At 50.4% G+C, this 25,116-nt stretch overlaps 1 protein-coding gene across 4 annotated transcripts in view; it reads right to left on the bottom strand.

Moving 5' to 3' along the window:
* The window catches only part of LOC149372814 (very long chain fatty acid elongase 7-like), a 44,019-nt gene that overhangs the window by 8,866 nt on the left and 10,037 nt on the right, over positions 1-25,116 (bottom strand). Inside the window, exon 1 of one of the 4 annotated variants that reach the window (XM_089567339.1) lies at positions 9,103-9,229. The exons of 1 other annotated variant lie outside the window; for it this stretch is intronic. In XM_089567339.1, coding sequence (XP_089423465.1) covers positions 9,103-9,116 — 14 coding nt within the window. In that variant the 5' untranslated portion in view covers positions 9,117-9,229. Of the gene's footprint in view, positions 1-988; positions 1,192-3,439; positions 3,547-9,102; positions 9,230-25,116 lie in introns of those variants that run through there. 2 more of the 4 variants (XM_089567344.1, XM_089567338.1) reach the window with 2 other exon arrangements.

Raw genomic sequence — 25,116 nt, forward strand, 5'->3', positions numbered from 1 at the left:
AATGCCATGAGGCTGTGCGAAGAACTTGCATCTTGAAAACGGCCTTCCGGCGGCCGCCCGGATACCCCGAGATTCCACATAGACGGGCTACTGATTGATGGTTATCAAGCCTGGTTGTAGCACATTTAGGACAAGGTAGAAAGGAATAGGCAGATACGGTGTGAATAGGCTAATAAATCCCGATTCTGGTTAACCTATTCGTTCCACTCTCTCCAAGCCAAGCAAGATTCGAGCTTTCTTTCAAGGGGAGGTTTCACCATCATTTAGGACATCTTGATAAGCATGTTTAAGAGCGCTTCTAAGCTGAAATCATCCGTCCTCGGTGTTACGAACATGGATAAGGCTTTACTTTCGAGTCTGGTACTTCGATGCCTAAAGTTCAGTGGATATCTCAGGCGACTCAGTGACGTGTAAATATCAAGAGCTCCGAGCTATAATCAATATATTGTTTTTGCACTTGCCTGTCAATTCCATCAGTAGTAGTTTAAAATGCTGTTTACGCTTTATAGCCGGTACTCTAGCCGCCTTCGACGCACCCGTACAAAACAACGTTCCCGCGGTTCCGCCACCCCACACAAACCCCGTGACGTTCACGCAAGAATGAAAACAGTCCTCGGCAGGCAAACGAGATCCGCGCGATGAGCTTTCCCGGGAGACTCACAAGATCTTGGGGAGACAGCGCGAGCATGATAGTGTTGGCCTGTTCCTCTTTGGTTGGCGCCATTGATGTCGATCGACTTGGGAAGCATGAGACGGCACTCGGTTGGTAACAAGCATGAAGCTCCACGATCGAGATTGCCACCGAAACAAAGTTGAGCAGATTTATATGCATTCGAATAGTTTGTCTTCGAAGCTCTCTCGTTCCTGAGTACAAACTCGGATCACGCTTAACACGCCGCCACACCGCTGTCCAAAAAAAAAAGGGGCGCACATAGCCACACTCGCTCCTCCTTCGGTGCAGAGTTCCCCGCGACCTATGTATACTTACAGCTCGATGGGCCGCATTACTCCTGGCTCTGTCTTCCGCGTAAACCTCCGTATTCGTCAGCTGACCACCACCACTGCGACAGAAGACACTGGCTACAGGCGCCCACTTTGCGGGGTATTCGTTTTAAAGAAGCTCAAGAAGCGAAACTGCGCGACGGCGGCTGTCGAGGGAGAGGGTGTGCGAGGGGAGCAGTGAAGGGTAGAGGAGGGTAGGAGACGGCGGTGGCACTCTCAAGGTGCGACATGACGTGGAGCCATTGTTTGAGAAAAGAAAACAATGAGATGCCCGCTAAATGGCGCGCACACGCGCAAGCAGCAGGCTTGAGGCGGCAGGGTTGCGCGCCCTTTGTGGCTGAAAAACGCAAAAGAACGACAAAAGAAAGGTGGTGGCGGATTTCGCGGCGGAGACCACGTTGGCCAAGGTCGCCTGTGCAACGTCATAAAGGGGGGGGTTGACGAAATAAATTGCGTATACGCGGCTAATTCCGCATGCGTCTGGCAACCTATCTAAATAGGCTGCGTTACAGCGTTTCGTTCCCGGGAGAAACAAGTCGGCGCGGACTGCAGAACGCGTGCACGAACCCTGGAGAGAATCCTAATGCGAGAAGCGGTGTGTACGACTCAGGAGGACAGGACCTCAATCTCAAGGGTAACGAGGATTAGGTTTTAAAGACAAGGAGAGAACAGAGAAAAGTGCAGTTTGTAATACTTGCATATCTACAGTGAGAGCGTCGACCGAATAGGGTTTTAAAGGGTGAGCTTGCGAATGACAAGAGAATATGGCTAGCCATCTCCATGCCTTCTCCTTCAATCTTCGCTGGTTTCAAGGATTCAGTGGAAGACTAGCGTTTCCCCCTACTCTGCACGTGCGGCTCACATTAAGAACGACTGGAAGTGGAAAACGTTTTCTTTTTTATCTATTATTTCGGTAAAAATTTCGAGACTTTCCATATCGGCGTCGTTATGCCTGGCATCTAATTCAGGCTCGCTGCTCATAATTTTTCACGTATTCCTCCTAAAATGCCATGACCTCGTACGACAGCGGTTCTTTTAAACATGTGCGATAATTCTCTTAATCACTGACATCCCTATCGGGGGTCAAGCTTAAAATTTCTGAGAAAGATATTGAAATCATGGGATTATCCGCTAATGTAAGCACTTCCAGTCGCTTCTGCATTTGAGCACTGCCTATAAAATTCAACACGGTTGTGGCAAACAAGGCCAGTTTTTTTTTTATTCTTATTCTGCACAATCCGGGCATTCTGCTAATCTGAATAAATAAGTGATGGAAGGAACGTCTTTATTTGATATGACTGCAAATGGCGGCGATCTATTATCGCTGGTTTTCTTCGCCGCACTGAATTTCCGAGTGACGAAGGGAGAATGGAACGAAGCTCATACAGCAATCGAGCACTGACCTGTAGGCTTGAACGCAGCCCACGAGAAATAGTGTCAGACTGTATACTGCCTAGTGACAATGAACGCGCATCACACAAGCAATCAAGCATTCGCTTGATAGCAGGAAAAGAGCCAACGGAAGAAAAAAACAGAGCATGAAAATGAACAAACGCTATAATAGCATTCACTGCGGTGTATCGGGCTTAATGAACCGAAGGTATACGGCGAATATGTACGGAACGCCGTAATGGACGGCAGTGCATTAATATTGAACAGCTGAGGTTTTAAGCGTGTACTGACAACGAACAGTACACGGGCACCTACACACGTCATATCCATCGAAATTCAGCAGCCGCGCTTGAAACCCATTCCGTGGCCTCGGTCTCAGCTGTTGAATGCCACCAAGCTGGGGAAATGAGTACTTAGACAGTTAAGGACGAAAAATCAAAATCTACAATAAATAGAGATCAGTTTCACATGCAGTAACAGGTGTCATTTGAAAAAGTAATCAGAGCTACCAGGCAGGGCCACTCTTAATGCTTATGGCATATTTCATTACCCATACGCTCACTTTATGGTGAAGGGCCGCCGCGGTGGCTCAGTGGCTATGGTGCTCGGCTGCTGGCCCGAAAGACGCGGGTTCGATCCCGGCCGCGGCGGCTGAATTTCTTTGGAGGAGAAATTCGAGGCCCGTGTACTGTGCGATGTCAGTGCACGTTAAAGAACCCCTGGTGGTCGAAATTTCCGGAGCCCTCCACTACGGCGTCTCTCATAGCCTTAGTCGCTTTGGGACGTTAAACCCCATAAACCAACCAACCAACTTTATGGTGAAGAGACAATTGCTTAGGCGAGCCTCGTTCTGATCACAGAACAGCCATCCGCAGCTCACACGCAGCGAGGGAATCGTAATACACTATGTCCGATGGACTGCCATGAGTCCGCCGGCTAAACAGGGCAGTGCATAGCCTAACATACATATCTATACGAGGTGAAGAAGGCCGCTTCTTTGCACTACAAAAACAAAACAAAAGGGACAAGAAACACTGCTACGCACCTGAAACAGCAAAGTAGGGTCCTCGAAAATTCGTGACATATGCGCGCCACTCAAATCGACGCCGCGCACTTTCGTCACTGAAACGATTCTGAAAACCACACAGGCGCTGAAACGATTATCCCTGTTCGCCCAAGAATGGGCTTGCTAAGCTACTGGCGAACAATGACCACAACGACAGCAGCGCGGGAAATTCTAGAGGAAAACTCACCAACACATCCCTTTAAGGCAGGCGAAGATTTTACAAATGGAATAAAAAAAAAGGGAGAGGGAAATGAAACGCGCACGAATGCATCGAGATGAAAAACGCGCTCTCGTGTTCTCAGGCCGTTCAAGGCATTTAGGGTACGGCTTTAGAAATCGCTACGCCACGCATCAGATTCTCATTTATCGCACTCAGTCGCCCTTGGAGAAATAGGTACTGGCCAAGAAAAGGCCCCACAAAAGCGAAGTCCCACGGTCTCCGGCCGAGTGCGTGTGAAGCGGTGCGGACACACGTGCGGTATTACGACATGTTACGAAAACTGAAAAGATAATGAAATACACAGAAGGAAGCCAGCATGCCGTCGCGCTCGCAAGACATCGCAGAGGCAGCAGTCGCGACCAATTGGTCGATTGATTGGCGCTCCTGCCCACGCCCGCCTCTCACTGGGGAAAGGCTTGCAGGAAGCACCGCCGAATGTGAAGAATTCATCTCTGTATAGACACGCACTGCTGACCATAACACGCAAATAGGCGAGTGTTCAACGCGATCAAGCTGGTGCATAAAAGTCGCGAGTCCACGCGTTTCGTGAGCAAGGGTTGCCGTAGAATAAATGCGGACTGCCGAGGAAGCAACGTGCGACAAGGCGTCGTTACAGAGCCAAACTGCGAGAGTTTTCTACGCAAATCTGAGATGATCTGCCACGAATATAGCTCGTTAAGGCATCTTTCGCCTTCTCGTTACATCGGAGTACTCTCTGTAATAGTATACCACCATATGACTTCGCCGCGTCAGATAGCTCTCAGGTGGTCTCAGTCGATCAAGAACTGGTTCTGTGCTCTTTTTTCTCTAAACCACGCCGTATCTCAGCCTTGCTTACAGAGCCGATGAACCGCTAGATGCAAGAAAAAAATAGCCAAATGGAGGCCGACAAAGCACTGGAATCGCATGGACAGATGACAGATGAGGCGGACGTCTGGTGACTACCTGTCGGGTGGAAGCCTGGACCCCGCTGCTGCGATGACGGTGACGTCAAACACGACGGAGGCAGCAGCACCAGCAGCGGCCACTAAGACGGCCAGATCGAGGCGCTACGCAGGCACTCCGCCACGACTCCTCCAGAAGCCGGCGGTCTGCCGCTTGGAAGGCAGCAGCTTCGAGCGGACCTGTTTTCCAGCAGCCCCCACCGTGTCCGTCGGTTCCTAACTGTCCATCGGGCACTCGCCCATGCGCTCTGGGAGAGCGAAATCTAGAACGTCGCTCGCTCTCCAAGCAGTCGCTTTCGTTTTTAGAAATCTCTGTCTCCCCCCCCCCCCCCCCTCTTCTCCCTTAGTCTGTCCTGATGAGGCACCTCCCCCACTGCTGTTCTTCCACTGGTGGGGTGCCTGGAGGCAGCGGCGTCGCCGGGATTGCGGCAGACCGTCATAATAGGGCATGAACTAGGAAGAGAGGCGGCGAGGAAGTAGGACTCGGCGGCGCCGACTCAGCGCCTGCTGCTGTCTCGGCGGAGGAAAGGGCGCGGACGTGCACTTCCTCTTGGGAGGAAGAAGAGGCACGCTATCGCGGCGACGCGTGCGCGCCTGTGTACATACTATGCAAGCCGGCCGAAGCCAGTCGCGCTCGGGGCGCTGTTGGAAGTTCGTTGTCTCCTCAGGGAGAGAGAGAGAGCGATGGAAGGTTCATGTGGGTGAGGGATGTTCCTCCTCGCTACGAAATCCGCCCCGATTCTCGAACTCTTCCTCCGTATCACTTCGTGCTTGCCGCCCCGTACATGTGCGTGTGCAAAGGCCGTTGATACGGAACCAGGCTGTAGAGACGCCTTATACGCTCGCAGATAACCGGTGGCCAGACTAGTCATTCTGTCCATTAACGTTCTTCATGAACGCCGCGGTGAAACAGAGAGAAGCTAACGTAATCATATATTAATAACAAGCAAAAGCGTTTTCCTTTGCAGCCACCTGCTTGGACAAGTGGTCACGTGCTCGAAAAAAAGCGAAAAATATTCTGCGTCGTTCCAACTGTCGTTTACAGGTTAATTAAGCTGCGTTATATCGATCAACACTTTAGTGAACGTCCTACTGCGATAACGCATGTTCTTGTCCAGCGAGTGCAAAGGTTCTTTTTCAATGGTTTTTGTCGCCCGGGACAAAAGCGTCCTGCACTAAAAGTTGTCGCTACGCTCCAACAACCAAAAAACGCATCCAGCTTCCGAAACACGCCTCCTACTTGTTGTGTCCCCACAGCCACTGCGTGCGATATAAATAAGCAGCCAACCACGACATATTACGGAGGCAATTCCGGCAGCCAAATCCGCTAAGCCGGACTACACTTCCCGGGAAGTCTATAAGTTTGTACCGCCGTTTTCCAAATCGCTGCATATCGTTCGGTATCCCAATAAATTTAAAGCAGAAGATGTTGGCGTTTAGATAAAAGGCTGGATACCATAGGCATTAAGTTCCATGTGGAGAGAGAGACACTGTGATAGGAGAGTAGCACGATAAGGGACCAGGAATATAGATTCGAGAAAGTTTAATCCACGCAGTCCGAATAATAAAATGTACGAAAGTAATTCCTGTATGCCTTCACTGCAGTACTTCATGCCACCGACTGGATTCCGGTTTCCTGCCAACCTCCCGCTCCAAGCGAGTACAGAGATTACAAATGGTCCGTTAGCTCCAGTCTTAAGCAGGTGCCGCAAGCAAAACTACTACGATTCAAATTTCCCCCACAAATTCAGCTATAAAAGCCACCACTGTCCTTTGCTCGAGGCAGCGCTTAGTCATTGCGCAATGACCTGAAACAAACTCCTATGGTAAAAGCAGCGCACGTCGCCACCGCGCGCAGGTATAGAATAATTTCGGAACCTGCAATAAGCCAGTTTCTCTGAGCCAGAAATTGCTAGTTAGTCGCTAAGGCTTGCCCACATGTCAGGACATGGGAGGAAAGAAAAAAGAGCACAGGACACAGCGAGAGCCCAGCCGCACAAGATGAACGACTGCGTTTGAAAGCAACGATCATTTGCATTCGTCTGCGCTCTCTGTACTCTGCTTTTGCGATGCGGTCTAGCGTGCGTAATTTTTAGCTAACACTTGTCCAGCCAGTCAGCAGTAACGCACAAGGCGTAATCGTTCCTTAAACGTCCCAAAACTCTCGATTGTTGCTGAATCGTTCTGAATTGTTTTTAGGTCCTGAAGCATTCTTTGTGTTCAGACGTGTTCGTCTTCTGTTTCAAGTTCCATCCCGTCGTGTTTCTTGATGCGCTGATGCTATATGTGGGAGTTCTATACGTTTTAATACTCTACACAGAAGATGGAAATATACCCGACGGCACCGCGCAATTCGCCTTCAAGAGACGGACTGCGCCCCTGTCTAGTTATCACACAGGAGCCGGCACAATGTGGCACAAGATGGCGGCAGTGGGTAGGTGTCCTGAATGGCCGGGTAAGCGGCCGGCCCGCGGAAAAACCAGGACTATGCCTCCTCGATCCGGTGAAAGTATTCCACGGTCACTGGCCCTTGCCGAGTTTCCGTGCAAGAGCGCAGCGCCTAATGGACTGAGAAAACAAAAGGACCGCAAGGATAAGAGCGGCGCGCGAGCGGGGAGACCGAAAGCGTCGGCCGTACTTCTCCCCTCCTCGCACTGCCCTCGAGCGCTGGAGGCTCCGTCGTCGCCGTATTTCGGGAAGTGCGCATAGTCCAAGCCGGAAAGAAACTGGGCCAGTTCGGGTCTGACGCACACGAGACGAATATACTACGTTCACCCTCACTCTCCTCCCAGGCAACAGCGCTCAGCCAACGGACCCACCGCCCCACCGAACACAGCTCGCTCGTTCCTCCTGCAGCGAATGGCATGGAAGTGGGAAGAAAGAATACGAACCGCTCGGCGCAGTCCACCGGTTCCTGCGGGCCGCGCACCGTAACGGAAGTGCGAAGACCGGGCGCCTTAGTGCCAGAAGTGAGCGTGCGGGAAGAAATAAAAGGAAGTAAAACGAACAAACGGATAAAACTGAACCGAACGTCGGGGAAGAATATCTCGGGTCTATCGACACGAGTTCTATGCTGCCCCCCTCAAACTATAAGGTTGCTTGTTTTCCCCGCCGAGGAAACGCGCAACTATAGTGGGAACAAAAGAGCGAAAGATAGTCATCCAAGCAGCGTAGGGCGGTGCGTCGGGTCTCGGGACGTCATCGGTTCGGTATACGAGAACACGGCGTGTGTGTGCGGATTCCGCCGCTTTAATGCTACGCGCCATGTGGGAAACTGCTGCAAAAGTGAAGGTGCTAGCCAGACAGCAAGCCAGCCTGCCAGACGCGGAAGCTAGTTGGAGGTTTTCTTTTTATATATTTTTTTTTCGCGTGGTGAAGGAAAGGGAGGCGCAAGCTTTTAAGAAAAGGCCTTCCCGGAGTTACGTAATCACAGATCTGCTGATTAAACGTAATATCTGGCTCATGTAAATACCAGTGACCAGAATGCCAGAACGTAGTTAAAGCGATCTGTTATATTTAGGGGAGTCCCAACTACACAACGCGTTTCGATTGTGTGAGGAAGTCTGATGCCATAAAACTAATGTCTTCTTCATGCTCTTTTGTTCCTAGATTTTTTTTTCTGTCCGATAGCCACAAGCGATTGCCTTTCAGTCAACTCAAGCTTTTCGCGCAATCTTGGGGAGGTCGATTGAGCTAGCAGCTTACTGCTGTGTTCAATCCCAGCCGCGGCGGTCAAATTTTTATGGAGGCGAAATTCTAGAGGCCTGTGTACTTTCCGGAGTCCTTCACTACGGCGTCCCCCATAGACTGAGTCGCTTTGGACATGAACGTCCGAAAGCGACTCAGGCAATGAAAAATGCCGTAGTGAATGGCTCCAGAAATTTCGACCACCTAGGGTTCTTTAGAGTGCACTGATATCGCACAGTACACAGGCCTCCACAATTTCGCCTCCATCAAAATACGACCGCGTGGCCGGAATCAAACACCAGTATTCCGGGTCAGCAGACGAGCGCTGTCACCAGTGCGCCACCGCGTTGGCGGGAAAATAAGAATTACATGAGTAATTAAATCGCGAGGAAATGAAGCGAAGGCAGCGGGACCGCTTTTGATGTGTTTTAGTTGGTGTTAGAAAGAAGTAATGCAGATGTCTAATTCCTTCATTTCTGCACCTTTTATTTTCTTAGGTAAGGCGCGCCGGCGGCAAACTTTAGGTAATGATTAAATTTTTTCTTCTGAGTAGGTCTGCAACTCAACAAAAACAATAAAAGGCTAAACCTCCGGGGCGCTTCTCTCTCAATATAACGAATAAGCGACCGCAATGGATGGCTTGCACTGTACACACTAGACCATTGAATACCAGGCATGGAAACGCGGGAGTAACTCGTTACGTCTGTCTAACTCCGGTAAGGTCTAAACAGATAAAGTAAGCCCTACATAACATCCTTGAAGGATCCCTGAAAAAAGTAATGCGAACTTACGTTTGAAGAGTCATTGTGGACAATGTAACGCTTGTTCACTCCTGTACTCGTCTCCAAATAAGTCCCAAGACGGGCGCTTCTGCCGATGGAAGCCACTCCAAGCTCGACAGTGATGCTTCGACTGGCGAGTGCTCGAAAGGAGCACCACACATAAAAACCTGCGGGAAGGGGGCGTCCTCTGTGACGACGACGCACGTAACGGGCTTCTGCGCTGACATCACTGACGTCATGAATTTCGAGTGGCAGGAAAGAGTCACGCAAATGGAATCGAAGGGTGCATTTACGGAACCCAAGCACAAATCAAAGAAGAGGAAGGTGGGGAGGGTAAAGGCCAATTTGAAAGCAAAAAGAAATAAAAGGAAGTCGGCTGTCCTTCAGGAAAGCCGGTTTGGCTCCTGTATCGCCCAAGCGTCGGTCTGTTAATTCCACCCCTTCGAGGAGGTAGCTGTTTCTGCTTTTGTTTTTAACTTCTTGTCTGGTCGTCCGCACATACCAATTCGTTCAGGAACGCTAAATCGCCCCTTGCCGATTGTTTCGGAAAAGGGGTCTTGGTGCCGGGTTGGCGCGGCGCGATGCCGAACACCTGAAGACGGAGGCACGTCCGATCACACTCTCCGCAGCAGAGTATGGCAAGCAAAGTGGAGCCAAGTCGGGAAAGTTATTGAATGCGCGACAGCCCGCCTTGTGCATTCACTACGGAAGTTATTGCTACGTGTCAGAACGCACGCAGCTGCCACTCTGCATCACTAAATGTACCCCGGAAAGAAACAGAGCTCTTCCTAGAGCGTTTGTTCGGCGCGGTTCATTTCTTCGCCAAGCCTTGTCAGCACAATTCACTTCAAGGAACTGTAGATTCGACCGTTCAAAATACTGTATATTCGTGCAGCCAGATGACTTGTTCTGTCGCTCATCTCCAAGTTTCTTTTTTGGGGGTGTGGAGAAAGCTGATTTTTTGTTCTTTTATTACACATTACACATTACGCAGTAATCGAGAACTTGCACTCACATCCTGGCCAGTAAAACTGGTATCGGGAGGACATTTTTACAGGCTAGTTGGTATTGGTTTTAAGCATAGAAGAAGAGCAGAGGAAGGAAGGGAGTTTAGAGGAGAGAGAGCGCTCTGTCCGGTCAACCTCCTTCCTTCTTGCGCTCTTCTTCTGCGCTTAATACCAACTTCAGCATCGGAACGGATTGGGACATGTACGCCGGGCCGTGCTTGAAGAAGAGTGGGTGATTTTGAGAACATGCATGTTTTTGGTCATCTCATGCAGATGAACTTTCGCCATGAGGACCATGTGGGGCCGTATAAGGGCCCAGATACGAGCCATGTGAAATTTGTATTTCACATACGGACTACCTGCATATTTGTAGTCCACGTGTGTATTTGTGGCCCATGTGCGGACCACTTGCCATTTGTAGTCCCCGTACGGACCATGTACTGTTTGTTAACTGTGTACAGAGCATGTGTTATTTGTAGCGGATTGTATCACTGTAGTCATGTCATCAAAGGAGTCTTCAAAGGGACACTCTAGCAGAGATGCAATACAGCAATCAATGTTGCTTGATAGCTTCCAGGTACCGACAAAAATCGAGACGCTGAAACATCTAGGCAAGAAACGGCGAAATAAAAACAGCTAACTATGAAAATAAACAACTCCGTTTTTTTTCTAGTCAAGCGGTTGGAGACAAGATCTTACGTGCGATTCAGTAGCTCCTTGAGCCAGGAACCGGAAGCGGGGAAAGTCCGCGGTGCACGAAGGAAGTAATGGTTCACGTTATTTTGTTGTCCAAGTCGGGTTACTCTCTCCCACCACCTATTGGCAAAATTAAGTTGACGCCGTATTGTGACAATACTGTGCTACCCGTGAGGTTGGTGTGCATTTCAGCAGTGCGGACCCAATGAGACGTCAGATGCAATTGCGAGACCGCGCGGCCGGATAGCTGGATAAAGGGCTCTCCTGAAGAGGACGAGCCGAAAGAGAACAACGCTGCAAAAGGGACCATTTAGAAGGTCAGGCAACGATAACATGCACAGTGCGACGCGGCAGATCCACAGGTAGAGCAGACCGCGGAGCGGTAAATGTACAAAAGTTTCTACCTGCCACCTCATCCAATAGAAAGGCCTTGTAAATTTATGTAGCGAATTTATGTAGTTATAACCATTGGTTACGTTTTCAGCAGCTGCCTCGCAAATGCAGTGACAAAGTTGTCTAAGTGTCCCATTTGAGGTTTAAAACTCAGCTCAGTGACTTGTAAGCAGAGTCCGCACAACATAGACCAGATGCGGTGTTTGGGCTGATTAAAAACGAAGCCATGCTTCTTTTTCCTTCATCGCTTTTTCACGCTTGTTTTGTTCGGTCACATATGAACGGAAATGTCATAGTAACCATTGAGTACACAGGCAGTAAACCATGTAATCCCATGACTACTCGGGTCTCGCATGTGGCTTTCTTCTCCAGGTAATGGATTCACTCGCCTGCGACCAATGTCAGTGTGCGATTTCAGTTTAACATTATTTATATTTCTTCAAAACTTATCAAGAACAACGCCAAAATTTTTTCAAGATTTATTAAGGATTCGTCCCATTTCATGTGGCATTTTTACTAGGCTAACAGTCACTGGTTTGAAACAAACATTTTTCTAAGAGGAATTGCCATTCTTCAATAACTTCAGTTACAATTCAAGCGACACGTTCGATAGAAAGCACTCAAAGTAAAAAAGCACGAAACAGGAGCCCCCATTAGTGTCACTATGGTGTGTCTGCCCGTGTGGTTTCAATATAGTCCTGTAAGGGTGCTTTCAGGAAAGAGGTCTCTAGGCGTAAAAGTTTCCTATTTTTGAGTATGCACTTTATGCTGTGTAGGTTTTTCTACTATGATTTTCATTCTAATCGAATCATCATTTATTCCTTATACCTTTCATAACATGCGCAATAGGTAATAGGCACTTATCTGAAGACTGCATTGTGTCGTTTTACGTGTGACATAATCACCTTCCTCATTTTCTTCAATTTCCACGTGCCTAGAAACCAAACTGAATGGCATATTTGTTCACAGCTGCTTGCACTTCAGCATTTGTAAGTGCAGTAGGTATGGCGTTTTTACTGGACTGTACATCTCTTATTGCCACCACTTATGTAGGTAGCACTTATGCATGTAGCTTTATGTATTGCTTCTGTACAAGCACTATGTACAGAAGGCTCCAAAAGCAGGTCTTATTCCAGAGTGGTAAAAGGTTTTATAATTTTAGAATGCTCGCACGGCATGGAAGCCATGCAAACCAGAGCGATAGTCGAGTTTTTTATAGTATCAGACCCCGACGGATGTTCAGTTGAGTTCAGTTCATAGGGCGAAATAATTTTTTACCTGTAGCCGACGGCTGGTAAATGTTCCAAGTCAGACTTGCAATTTAAGAGGCCTTATATAAATATAAAGAAAGAAAGCCCAAATACCTGGTATGTAAAAGGAAGAAGCACATAAAGTATTCACAATGGCTAATATTGCATAGTACATGAGAACAGTACAAGAAAAGAACTCTATATACATGGGAAATACAACTTATCACTCAAGATACTTATCCCTGCAGTTAAAAATCTTGCACGTCAGAAATCAAGTACATAAGTGTTTCTTCAACAGCACGGAAAATTTTTTCAGTTCCAGTGGTAAGATATTTCATATTTCTGCGCCTATTAACTGAAGTCGCCGATCCCCATACACATTGTTTCTTGGGGGCAAATTAAAGTTTGCTGCCCTCGCATTTCTGGTGGTCATGCATTCGTGGTCAGCCTCTCATGAGCTGAGTAACTGGAGTTTCAGGGTGATCTGTTCCTTGCGTTATTCGCGCGGAAGAGCGTTTCCTAAACACAAGCTGCCATATCAGCTTCAAATCCAAAACTGTTCTTCGTGCCTATTCAGCTGTTTTATTACAGAGATCCCCTGCGCCTTTTCCCGACTAAATTTTTTGCAGCAATCCATGGCTTCTTGCTCGAATTAACGGATACCCAACTGTGGCACTGAGAAGTGCAGCAGAACAATTTAGAACCTTTTATTTACAATTTAGAACCGCTCTCACGTACGTGGCGAGCCTGGCTGGCTTCAGAGTAACTGGTACAGGAAGAATAGCTTCATACATAATAAACTGTTTTGAAAGACATCATTCTCCTCAGTAAATACTTTTGACAATATCTTTCTGATTCTTGGGAACTTCGATTTTATATCAAATGATGTAAAGTTTGAAGGATGCGTCCACCAAGTCCAATACTTGCGAATACCGGAAGAACACAGTACATCCGCGCTGTGTCGTGGACGTGTTACAGGTCAAAACACACGGAAACACAGTTTTTTTTTTTTTTTTCAGAAAAAAAAGCCTTTGCGGATCTGGGTATTGAGTCTACCAAGTGGCCGAGAGATATTCTTTTTTTCTCGGAACCACACTGATAAAAATCAAAGGCCTTCCTTTACAGCGTCAGATGTTAAAGAGAAGTTTCCGCGCCTCCGTGGCGAGCGGTGTCGAGACAGCGGTCATGTGACCGCCCCTTGCGCATAGCAGAAGCATCATGCATCGCGCTGACTATCGCCATGAGGGGGGACGCGGAGTAAAAAAAAAAAAGAAATGCGATTAAACGACTTAACAAGGCCTCCCTCATGAAAACAGCTTGTAATGACTGGATGGCATGGCATTCTGCGCCCCTGCGGAGTAGCAGCCGCCGCAGTTACGGTAAAGCCACCAGCGGCTATGTAGCAGCAGTCGGTTTGTAGTATGCAGTCAAGGAGGAGTGACAAAAAAGTGCGGATACGACAGAACAAAGGACGAAGGCTCTCGACGCGCTGCACGACAAGGTGCTCAAGTCCACGCCAGCACTTTTCTAGCACAGTTAAGCACCCTTTGTAACCTTTCCACAACAAAAACAGCCGTCACACACTCAAGCGTGGCAGCAGCATTCTAAGCAAACTCATCAATTCCAAGAGCACAATGTAGAACAGCTCACGCTGATCATCCGAATTACTAGGCGTGTAATCAACACCGATTTTTCATCTTTCCATCAGTCGAGGGAGATTCCAAAACTCCTTCTCTCTGGACTGTTTTCTAACCGGTTCCACTGCCGCTTCCACCGTGTTAGCTCCAGGCGCACACAACAGCGCAGCGAGCAATATGGCGGCACCCACGAAGCCCTCACTGGAGGGATATATATGCAAGGGTACAGGTCACAATTCGTCCCCTACGTTTTACGCAGGCGAGCGCTATGCTCGATAGCTTGCGGGATCTGAGAGATTTATTTCCCAGCTTTAAGACAGTCTCCCAAGTTCCGCTGGGTGATAAGTGGCCATTTGACATCCATGAAAGATTATTCTGGCCGCCTAGAATTAACTCTTGTTGAGAATCAGTGAAATTTTGGGTTCACGAAAAACTAAATTAGGTTTCACGAAACTCATTATTACGAGCTAGATTTTACGCGTTGCTGCGATACTAAATAGGCTAGACCTCCACTGACTCGTCTATGCGCGCTGTTGGGAGGTCATGGGTGTCTTGCTGTAAAGATTAATTCACATACTGTAGGACAATTTTTGAGCCAGTATAAACAGAAGCAGACTCACACTAGCGCAAATTTGATGGTACACGAAAAATAAGGTTTCCCCACTCCTGTCTCTCTTTCGCTGGTAGGTGGTGGTGAAAAACATTTATAATACAATAAATATTTACAGAGAGGTGATTGGGGTAGGCCCTATTGGCCCTTTCCCCTAACAATACTAGGTGGAGCCCCTATTCCGGGGCCCCATTGGCAAGCAACGCCGCCCGCGTCCGGTGAACCAAGGCCTTTTGGGTCTTTAGGTCCTGACAGCCGAGCAGGGCCGCCTCCCAGTCCTCTCTGGTGGGGTTGGGGTTGGGGGGGATAGATGGGTTTGACTGACACGCCCAAACCATGTGGAAGGTGTCAGCCACCTCCCCACAGAACTGGCACGCGCCATCAAATGATGTATTGAAATGTTTAAGCACCGCCGGGCACAGTACAGTGTTAGTAAGAATTTTGATGAGGAGGCGCTCGTCAGCGCGATCCAGACCCTTACAAGGGGCCGGGTAGCGCCGGTGCTCCTCCTTGTAGTAATCGGTGATTTGTTTGAATGTAATGGCCAGATTGTCTGATTGGGAGTACCCTTCCAAGGACAGGGAGATAGCCCGGGGAGAGAGTGCGCGGGCGGCCTGATCGGCCTGTTCGTTTCCCTGGAGTCCCTGGTGACCGGGGGCCCAAATCAGGTTGCGTGGAGTTGGATCTTCAGATCGACAGCTATATTCCAGTATGCGCCAGGCAAGCGGGGGAGCCCAGCCCAACTCGTAGTTCCGACAGGCCCCTCGCGAGTCGGTGATGATGTGTTTCGACTTGGGAGTAGTGAGAGCAAGAGCAATGGCAATCTCCTCCGCGTGTGTTGCGCTGTAGGCTTTGAAAGTGAGCCCGTTGACTGTGTTTGTGTTGTGTACGACTGCGGCCGTGTACCACACCCCGTGGTGTGGGCCGGCAACGTCCACGTAATACACATGTTGTTGGTTACCATAGTATCGCGCCAACGCTTCCGCGCGCGCCTGGCGACGACCGCTATGGTCTTCTCTGGACATGTTGCGGGGAAGGGGTCGGACCCGGAGGGCGCGTCTCCAGGGTGCTGGCACTCTCTCCCTTTCCTCAATATGGTAGTCATGTTTGATGTGTAGCCGGTCCAAGAGGCGGCGACCGGACGTGGTCTGTGCAAGACGCGTGTATTGGTTGACTAAGTGGGCCTCTCGAAGCTCCCGAAATGTGTTCACCACGCCCAAGGCCAGAAGTCGCTGGTTGGACGTGGTGACCGGGAGGTCGAGAGCCCGCTTGATGACTTTCCGGTGGATGACCTCCAGTTGTTCATCATCATGTTTGCGCAGGTGCAAGTAGGGGGTTGAGTAGAGGATTCTACTCGTTACGAAAGCATGGGCAAGCCGCAGTGCATCCTTGCTTCGTAATCCGCCCCGCTTGTTGGAGACCCGGCGGACCATGCGGCCCACCTGGTCTCCCACCGTGCGAAGTTTGGCTAGGGTGGTGTCGACTCTGCGTTGGTGGTGTATGAAGAGACCAAGGACGCGGATCTCCTTGGACTCCCGGATCGGTCCCGAGGGGAGACTGATGCAAAGCGGGGTTGTGTCCCGAGGGGAGGGACGTATGTGCACAAATTCTGATTTCGACGGGGCGCACTGGAGTCCGCAGTAGGCCGCGTAGTCGTCGACTAGGGTCGCCGCTGCTTGCAGGCAGGATTCCATGTGGCCCAGGTTACCTTGCGTGGCCCAGATTGTAATGTCATCCGCATAAAGAGCGTGATGTATCCCGGGCAAAGAGGACAATTTGGAGGGAAGATGAAGCATTGCCAAATTGAAGAGGAGGGGAGACAGGACCGCGCCTTGAGGTGTTCCCCTCGAGCCGATGGTGTATGGCCCGTGTTCCGCATCTTGTATGCGTATGTAGGCTTGACGGTCTGTAAGAAATTGTTTTATGTAGTCCTGGACCACCTCAGTAACACCAACTGTGGCCACAAAACATTCGCTGGTAAATGGCGTCGCTAAGCGGCTGCGTTCTTCTTTGGCAGACTGTTTCGAAATGAAGCGTTCAAAGGCCTCCTATCAATTAGCACTGCGATAGGATATCAGGAGCTTCCGCAATCTTATTTATCGCTAACACGGTGTTCCTACCATTTCTGGCCAACTGCCATCAAGCGCCGTGAGATACTGCGGCTATATTTAGCATCAGAACGAGCCGCCAGCTTAGTTGAATTCACTCGCATCTACCTGGGTATGGCTACCAGCATCGCGCATTTCGCACTGCAAGTATGCGGTGCATCCGTGTGTAGAGTCAATCGAATTAATTTATTTCCTCTATTCTGCATTTGCTGCACTCACTTTTTTCCCTTGCAAAGGTCATATGTGTTGTCAGACTTAAGTGTCTAGGGTATACTAAAGAAAACTAGGTCCCCTAACAATGCGCTTCAGGGCACCACTTTTTCATCCGAGCTGTCTCCATCTCAGAGCTACTGTATTTCACGAATAAACGCATAATGCGAATGCACGCCTGTTCCTAGACGTCTCACAGCGTTTTGTGAATCTTTTCTCTAAGCTGTGCTTTCAAATAAAACGCTGATATGTTTTGCCGGGCTGGTAGCTTGTTCCACCAGGCATCGGGTCCAGGAGCACCGCCGCTGTGCCGATGGAGGAAAGAACGTGGGCCGGAGACAGGGAGTAGAAGAAGTAAAGGAAAAACTGTATTCACATATTTACAAAGTTATTTACAAGCAATGACAAAGAGGGTAAAAGCTAAGAAGTTTCAGGGAAACGCTGAGGGAATCGCTCCTCGATGAACGTGTCGAGCGCTTTAAATAGTCCCTCCCGAGGTCCCAATCGTAGGGACTTCGTCCGGATACTCCTTAAGGGCGTTCCCCGCTTCGTGGTCTTACTCGGCTGAGTCACTTGGATACCCGGAAGTGTCCTTTCCGGCCAGGTGGATCCCATAGCTTGTTTCAAGGAAACGCCCAAAGGCGAACACCTGCAGCGTGTTACATCCGAGGTAGCAGCACCCCACCGCTGCCACCAGTTTGTTACGGACGAGGTAGCATGGACGTGCCCCGGAGAGCAAAATGAGGGACGCCTGTGACGAGGCTGCTGGGAAAAGACAATGAAGAGGAATTTATACATGAATATTTACAAGTGAGCTGCAGGAACGCTGCATCACGACAGCTCGACAGGAGACCATGATGACAAAAGCCTCTTCGGCCGTGCCGCTGCCGGCTTTTTAAGAGTTCTCTTCCCTAGGGTCCCTAGATGGGGGCCGGGTTTCACTGGCACCAATCACCGACACGCACGCACTCACTCACTCCCGAGAGATCACGCCGTCGTCACGCGCTGGGAGAGGGGAACGATGCCAACCACGTAGCGCAGACGCCGAAATGTCCATGAGCGGCGTTCGCGCGCATTTCGAACGCGCGTTCCCACTCGGTGTACGGGAAACGCTCGCTCAACCGGGCAGACGGACGCGGCTTCCGTGGCCATCCAGGCGTTCACCCAACGCGCGTCTCGGGGTTTGTCGGCGTTTCGCTGCTGCCATGTCGTCGTCTTCCCCAGGACGAAGGCGAGTCGTAACAGACTGCCCCGCCGGGGGAAGGAGATCCCGATGGACAGGGGACAGCATCCGCTGTCCGGAGGGATGTCGCTTGAGGCTAGTCTCAACTGCAGTCGGTTCTCTCTCGGCGGTTCTGGAGCTCAGCGCACCCCGAAGTCTTCCTTCGCATGTGCAGGTTCCCAAAGGGCACTGCAAAGTGACTCGTGCTCTGCTAGCGTTAGAACCACGCCGAAAACCCAACCGCTCAGTCCGCAAGCACGACACAGTCCCCACTAAGCAATGCCAGGCTCTTTCCCTCTTACAAAGTCAATTAATCACTGGGAGTAGTTCAGCAGCACTCACAAAACTCCCACAGATCGGCACATTACACCACAAAGCGCATTTCAATTTAAAACAATAAACAAAACCAATCGGTTCAAAATCCTACATCAGGAAGAAAAAAACCACCAGCAAACTGCAACTATGATGCTGATTCTTGCGCTAGGGACTTCAATTTAAGCTATCGGCATTACCTTTGAGACTCCCCTTTTTGTGATGTATTTCGATTCGTAATGACCACAACAATTACGAACGCACTTGTTTCCCCGCAAAGATTCGCTCAAAATCGGAGCCAAAGTCACCTTAATTTCCCAAATTCCAAAAAAAATCAAGCGACTCCAGGCGTTTATGCTATTGGCCTAAATGGCCCGTCTGGCTAGCACTTCGCGTTTTAACGGACGCTGCTACACATGGGCACCACTAGTGCATGTTTCAAAACAATTTCAAAAGAAACGCTTCCAATGTAAACAACGCGTCCGAAACCTATTCCTGCTCAACTTTTTTTTCTGCAAAACTTTTTGTCTGCAGGAATGGTTTAAAAAAGAAACAGCAGAGACATCATCGGAATCCGCTGCTAACGAGCCGCGCGGCGGCTCAAAGGGGTCGCCTGTTCTTCAACCGCGCCCTGCGCGGACGCACGCGAACAGTGGCTTTAGCAGCCGACAATTCACAAAAATCAACTGCTCTTCGACACCTGCGAGCCTCAGACGCCACGCGACATTGATTTGTTCCGCACACCGGCCGCGTGTCTCCAACACCTGAGTAGCGTCTGAACATTTGAATGCGAGGGGTTGACGGTCGCGTATGAAAGAAACGCCTACGAGGACTCCTTTCTCGATTCAACCGTGTCCTTCGACTGGAACGCGTTCTGCGGCGTTCTTCCATGCGGTAGCTGGGCGTCCTCTTCGGCCCGCTGCGAGTTTTACGCGTCCTGCTACCGTAGCGTCCCCCCAATGGGTAAGGTGGCTTTCGCGCTGTCTGTAAACGCCGAGCTAGTCTGGCCTTAGCGCGGTGCATGACGCATATGGAGTGCCGTGATGATAGCCTCGGACGATTACGCTGCTGGCCGGCCTTTAACTTTACAATGTCCTCGGCCCGTACTTCGTCCGTTCTCTCGAGAGCACCCCTCGTCTTGGCTCTCCTTGCGCGTGGTCGCCTTCCTAAAACTGCCTTCGCAGAACGGCCCTGCGCGCCTCCATTTCTCGCGGTACCCTCAACCTCCGCATCTTCTCTCTGACGCAGCACCGAGCCGTATTTCACCCTTAAGTTCGAATTATCGGCTCGTGCTTTCGGTGAGTCACCGCAGGTCGCAGTAGCCAGCTGTTCCGACAGCACTTTATCTCCTGCTGAGCATAACTTGCTCTCGTGAGGCTTGCTAATCGACCCTGCGACCCTAACTCCCTGGCCTGCAACTTGATCTAAACCACACTCGATGGCTAACGTTGCGATCTGCCCTTGGGTTTCAGCGGTGCACTCGGGTGACTCGCAGCCGCTCTCCTTACAGCAAAGCGCTGTGTCCAAAACTTGGCTACTAAGGTTCGCCAGCCGCATCGAAGGAGGGTCTCCCTTGATTCCTTGACTGCTCTGGCCCGCAAGCTCACTAGTCTCTTCCTGAGCAGAAGCATCAATCTCGCTTGTCAAAGCAGGTTTTGCCTCAGGGCTAGAGACGGTCGCTTCTCCCTTATTAGCGTTGTCTGTGCTCACTAACGAAGCAGATCGCTCGGCTTTGTTTTCGGGGGGAATCCTGCAACTCACAGTTTGCTCTTGATTCCCATTAAACTCGGCCTTCACAGAACTTTCATCATGACTTTCCTCAAATAACCCAAGGACTACTTTTCCCTGATCACGGAGACCTTCGGCGTCTTTCTCCTGGGTATTATCCTCCCGACCGCAGGAATCCGCCTTCGTCCCGGAAAGTGCATGCTTCTCTGGGCTCAAAACCAATGCATTGCCCCTTTCCTTATTTTTAGCAGTGCCTACATTATCGCCCGAGCCCTCATGGCTGGCGGATCTGCACTCTTCCTCATTACTAGCCTTAGTGCCTACATTATCCCCCGAGCCCTCATGGCTGGCAGATCTGCACTCTTCCACGTTGCTAGCCTTAGTGCCTACATTATCGCCCGAGCCCTCACGGCTGGCGGCTCTGCACTCTTCCTCGTTTCTAGCCTTAGTGCCTCCATTATCCCCCGAGCCCTCACGGCTTGTGGATCTGCACTCTTCGCTAGCTTTTCGACCGAACTCATCGGTCCTCGCTGCCGAAGTGGCCTTTCTTTCTTGGACCAAACCTGTCCTATGCCGCCACTTCTGCACAGCACGCGTGTCATCCGGCGACTGAGCAGAGCTTCTAACTCTGTCCCTGACACTATTGCGGTGTAACTTACCACCGTCAATGTGGCCTTTCAAATCTGCCTCCGCGGGAATACGAAAGTATCGGAGGAGCGCACTTTTGGTTATCGTATAGTTGTGGGCATCCTCGTCAGACAACCTCGCCCAGACATTACAAGGTTCACATGGGAGGAATCCCATCAACACAAGTGGCCAATAATCCTCGTCTAGCTGCTCCTCCATGCAAATTCTTTCAAAATTTTCCAGAAAAGTTCTGAAATTTTCGCCTTTTCTGAAAACACTTAAGCGAGATCGCGTTCTAATACTTCTGAGCGTGTTAAGTTCACGCGTGAGTTCCTGCATCTCTCTCTCGTATTCCTGTTGCCGCTGCTCTCTTTCGCGTTCCTGTTCTCGCAGCTGTCTTTCGCGTTCCTGTTGCCGCTGCTCCCTCTCGCGTTCGTCTTGATCTCTTTTTGCCAATTCCCTCTCCTCAATGGCCTCAAGGCATTCCGCAAGCTCGTCATCTTCAGCCTCCAACGCAAGAATAGCCTTCAGCAGTTCTGGTTTTCTGAGTTTGTCTGATACCTCCAGACCCAACTCTTTCGCAAGCTCCAGTAACTTTGGTTTGCGCAGCGTCTTCCAATCCATGGCTGCTCCGAGTACTGCTTCTCTACTGCCCGCTATTGTCTTGCTGCAACTAACCCAGCAGCAACGACAACCGAATTACCAGCTCTGTTCCCGACACTAACAAAAGCCTGGCAAAACTCAGCAGAAGAAAGTTCCGCACTCACCAAACCTCGCAGCCAAGAATCCAGCGCAGTCGGTCCGCTGCAGGCAACCAGTCAACACACAGGGCTCGTTGCACTGCCCCCGACTCGCCGTTCTGCTGCTCAGCGTCCCGTTGTCCGCAACTCTCCGCCGGCGTCCGACGATTCGCGTCCCACCGCTGCCAACCAGTTTGTTACATCCGAGGTAGCAGCACCCCACCGCTGCCACCAGTTTGTTACGGACGAGGTAGCATGGACGTGCCCCGGAGAGCAAAATGAGGGACGCCTGTGACGAGGCTGCTGGGAAAAGACAATGAAGAGGAATTTATACATGAATATTTACAAGTGAGCTGCAGGAACGCTGCATCACGACAGCTCGACAGGAGACCATGATGACAAAAGCCTCTTCGGCCGTGCCGCTGCCGGCTTTTTAAGAGTTCTCTTCCCTAGGGTCCCTAGATGGGGGCCGGGTTTCACTGGCACCAATCACCGACACGCACGCACTCACTCACTCCCGAGAGATCACGCCGTCGTCACGCGCTGGGAGAGGGGAACGATGCCAACCACGTAGCGCAGACGCCGAAATGTCCATGAGCGGCGTTCGCGCGCATTTCGAACGCGCGTTCCCACTCGGTGTACGGGAAACGCTCGCTCAACCGGGCAGACGGACGCGGCTTCCGTGGCCATCCAGGCGTTCACCCAACGCGCGTCTCGGGGTTTGTCGGCGTTTCGCTGCTGCCATGTCGTCGTCTTCCCCAGGACGAAGGCGAGTCGTAACAAGCGGCGTCACCCCGCTTCATCGTCTTCCTCGGCTGAGTCACTTGGATACCCGGAAGTGTCCTTTCCGGCTAGGTGGATCCCATATCTTGTTTCAAGGAAACGCCCAAAGGCGAACACCTTCAGCGGCGTCACCCGCGCAGTTGACAAAAGAGCGAGGCGCGGTTGAATGGCAGACGCTCGTCTCCGCACGTGGCAGCAGGCGTTGAGTCATGTCACCCTGGCGGATGTACACACAAGGTCGCAGGGTCAATACTGCTCTGCTGCGTTGGGTGCTGTTTAAGGGGAAGTCGAGAAAAACACGTCGTGGCAGTTAGGCAGAAGTGGAGGTACGTGGAATCCAGGGGTCGTATCCGTCCCTCGTGTCCGGTTCTACCTTTCTTTTCAGGAGGTCGCATGGGAGCGCGTGCACGGAGAAAGACCACTTTAGCAGAACCACGCACTGCTGGGAATGGCCTATGTGGATAAAGGTGTGACGGGAACACACAAAGAGAGTTAAGGTGGCGGGGGGAGGGGGGGGGGGGGGGGAGTAGAGTCACAACAACGCATTTGCGCATGTGTGTCGTTAAAATGTTCCGGGGTAATTTCCGGAGCATGTAACAAGGTTTTGCTTCTGGGCCATGCGTCAAAGCCCTATAGCAGCAACTTCTGGTGCTTATAAGCTTTGAAAAGAGCCCGTTGTACAAGAAATAAAGTTCAAACGGGTTGAAAATTGGGCGAGTTGGTACGAATTCGTACCAACTCGCCCAATTTTCAATCCTTTTGAACCTTATAAGCTCTCCGTGGATGGAAAGTTCTCCTGAGCCTCAGATATTTGGAGCGCCGGGAATGGTACACAAGCTGTAGTGCAGGGCTCAGAAAAAATCCCTTTGGAATTGGCTGATGATGGTGGTGCTGGTGGTTCCGATGATGGTGATGACGATTATGACAGTTTTTTAAGGCACAAGGTAGTTCGGCCAAAGAGCGCCATAGCACAAGCGCTTCGCATTACTCAAGGTGGGGTCAAAGACCCATTTCCCAAGCACTTAACCCCAGTTAAGCCCAGCACCAGGCCCAACGTTTATAGATACTTTTTTAGTTCCATAACTCCTCCTCTGAAAGAGGGCGCCGCTTGTACCCGGGCGGTGAGAGGGCGCTGCAGTCGAGGCTTGCGCGTCGCCGACGCGCGCGCGGCTCCTGTCCTGCAGTTACTACTTAGCCCGTGCTCGTGTTTTTCGTTGCCTTTTTTTGTCCATTTGTGTTCCTGTGCGCTCTGCGAACACGTGGTCCCCATCGTACACTCAGAACAACAGACGCTGCTGGCCGTGAAGCAGCTTTCGATCGAAGCGCGACGATGACAACTTGCTTCGTGCCCGGCTGTACCTGTCAACGCGGCCCCTGCTGTTGCCACATTTGCGAAGTCCCACCTAGAAATTCCTTAAGCATTGTCTGATCCCGTGCAAGGGATTGATTTCGCACAGATTGTGGAAAAGAGCTCGTCGATACAGCTTCCGAGAAACTGGAGAATGGCGGCCCTCGAGGAGGAGGCGGGAAAATACAAAGATGTTGTCCTTTACGACGCCGGGATGAAGGAAGGCGTTTACACCATTCTGAAAAGTGTCGCATTTCGTGAGGACCTGACCTATGCTGTCCAAGCAAATGGAAGGCTGTTGGACAAGTGGGATACTGACATTCAGGTTTTTTCTGTGAAAGATGTAAAGGCAATTTTGCAGATCGTGCACACAAAGCAACTTTGCCGCGGTTGCTCTGACTTCGATGTCGCCAGCTGCAGTAGCGTGGCCTAAAATGCTAGAAGTACGCTCTATCACAAAGACTGCGCTGCTTTGACAAGTGCAGACAAAGAAATATGTGCTATGTGCACCAGCTTGGCAAAATGTTTGAAGCGGAGGGCATCATCGACACGACCGAAGTAAAAGGTGCCTGTGGCAGTAAGTGTGCTGAGAAAGCGGCTGATCCGTGCCACTGCATCACAAGGACGGAAAGATGTACCGTTCCGAAAAGATGCTTGCCTGTGTAAGCGCAGTAGAGGGCACTATAAAACAGGCTAGAAAGGACGAGTTGTTCGGCGACCTGTTTTGGAACGTGCTTAGTTCTCTTGTAAAAAAAAAAAAAGGCACGAATGGTGTTGGTTGACCACAGCATGCTGAGGTGTTCACAGCTCAATTAATTTGCTTTTATTTAGTGACGCGCATGCACTTCTTTGCGCGAGCAAAGTGCTTGGAAAATAGCAGCGTCGTTAGAGCTCAAAGAGAGCGAAAGAAGGCGAAGCTTGTCTGACAAATTAGTTGACAGCAAATTTGTCAACAACGATGTTTAGTTGGTTTGAGAATAACATTTTTCTATTTAAATGCCAAGGGCCTTGAGTTACTCTTGAGTTTCGCCGACACCGGTACCGAACTCGCGACTTTCGGGAAAGCAGCCGTAGCCACTGAGACAGCGGCCGGTTTTATTTGCGCCAGTATTGCTGTAATAAAACGTAAAAGGAACTTTGCGCTAAATGCGTAACACAACAGCCAGTCGCGAAAAACTGGTTCGGCGCATAATCCGAATCTATCGAAGTACCAAGGTTCATCTCACGAGAAGCAGAATCGAAGCATGCATTTCGTCATTGCCCGTACAAAACGGCCGCTCGTGACACTGCTCAGAATACCACTCTTAAGTTCAAAAACGCGCTAAGCACACATATTATGAAATACCTCCGGG

Source organism: Amblyomma mixtum, chromosome 1 (genome assembly GCF_055824585.1).
Source record: "Amblyomma mixtum isolate Tamu chromosome 1, ASM5582458v1, whole genome shotgun sequence".
Classification (NCBI taxonomy): Eukaryota; Metazoa; Arthropoda; class Arachnida; order Ixodida; family Ixodidae; genus Amblyomma; species Amblyomma mixtum.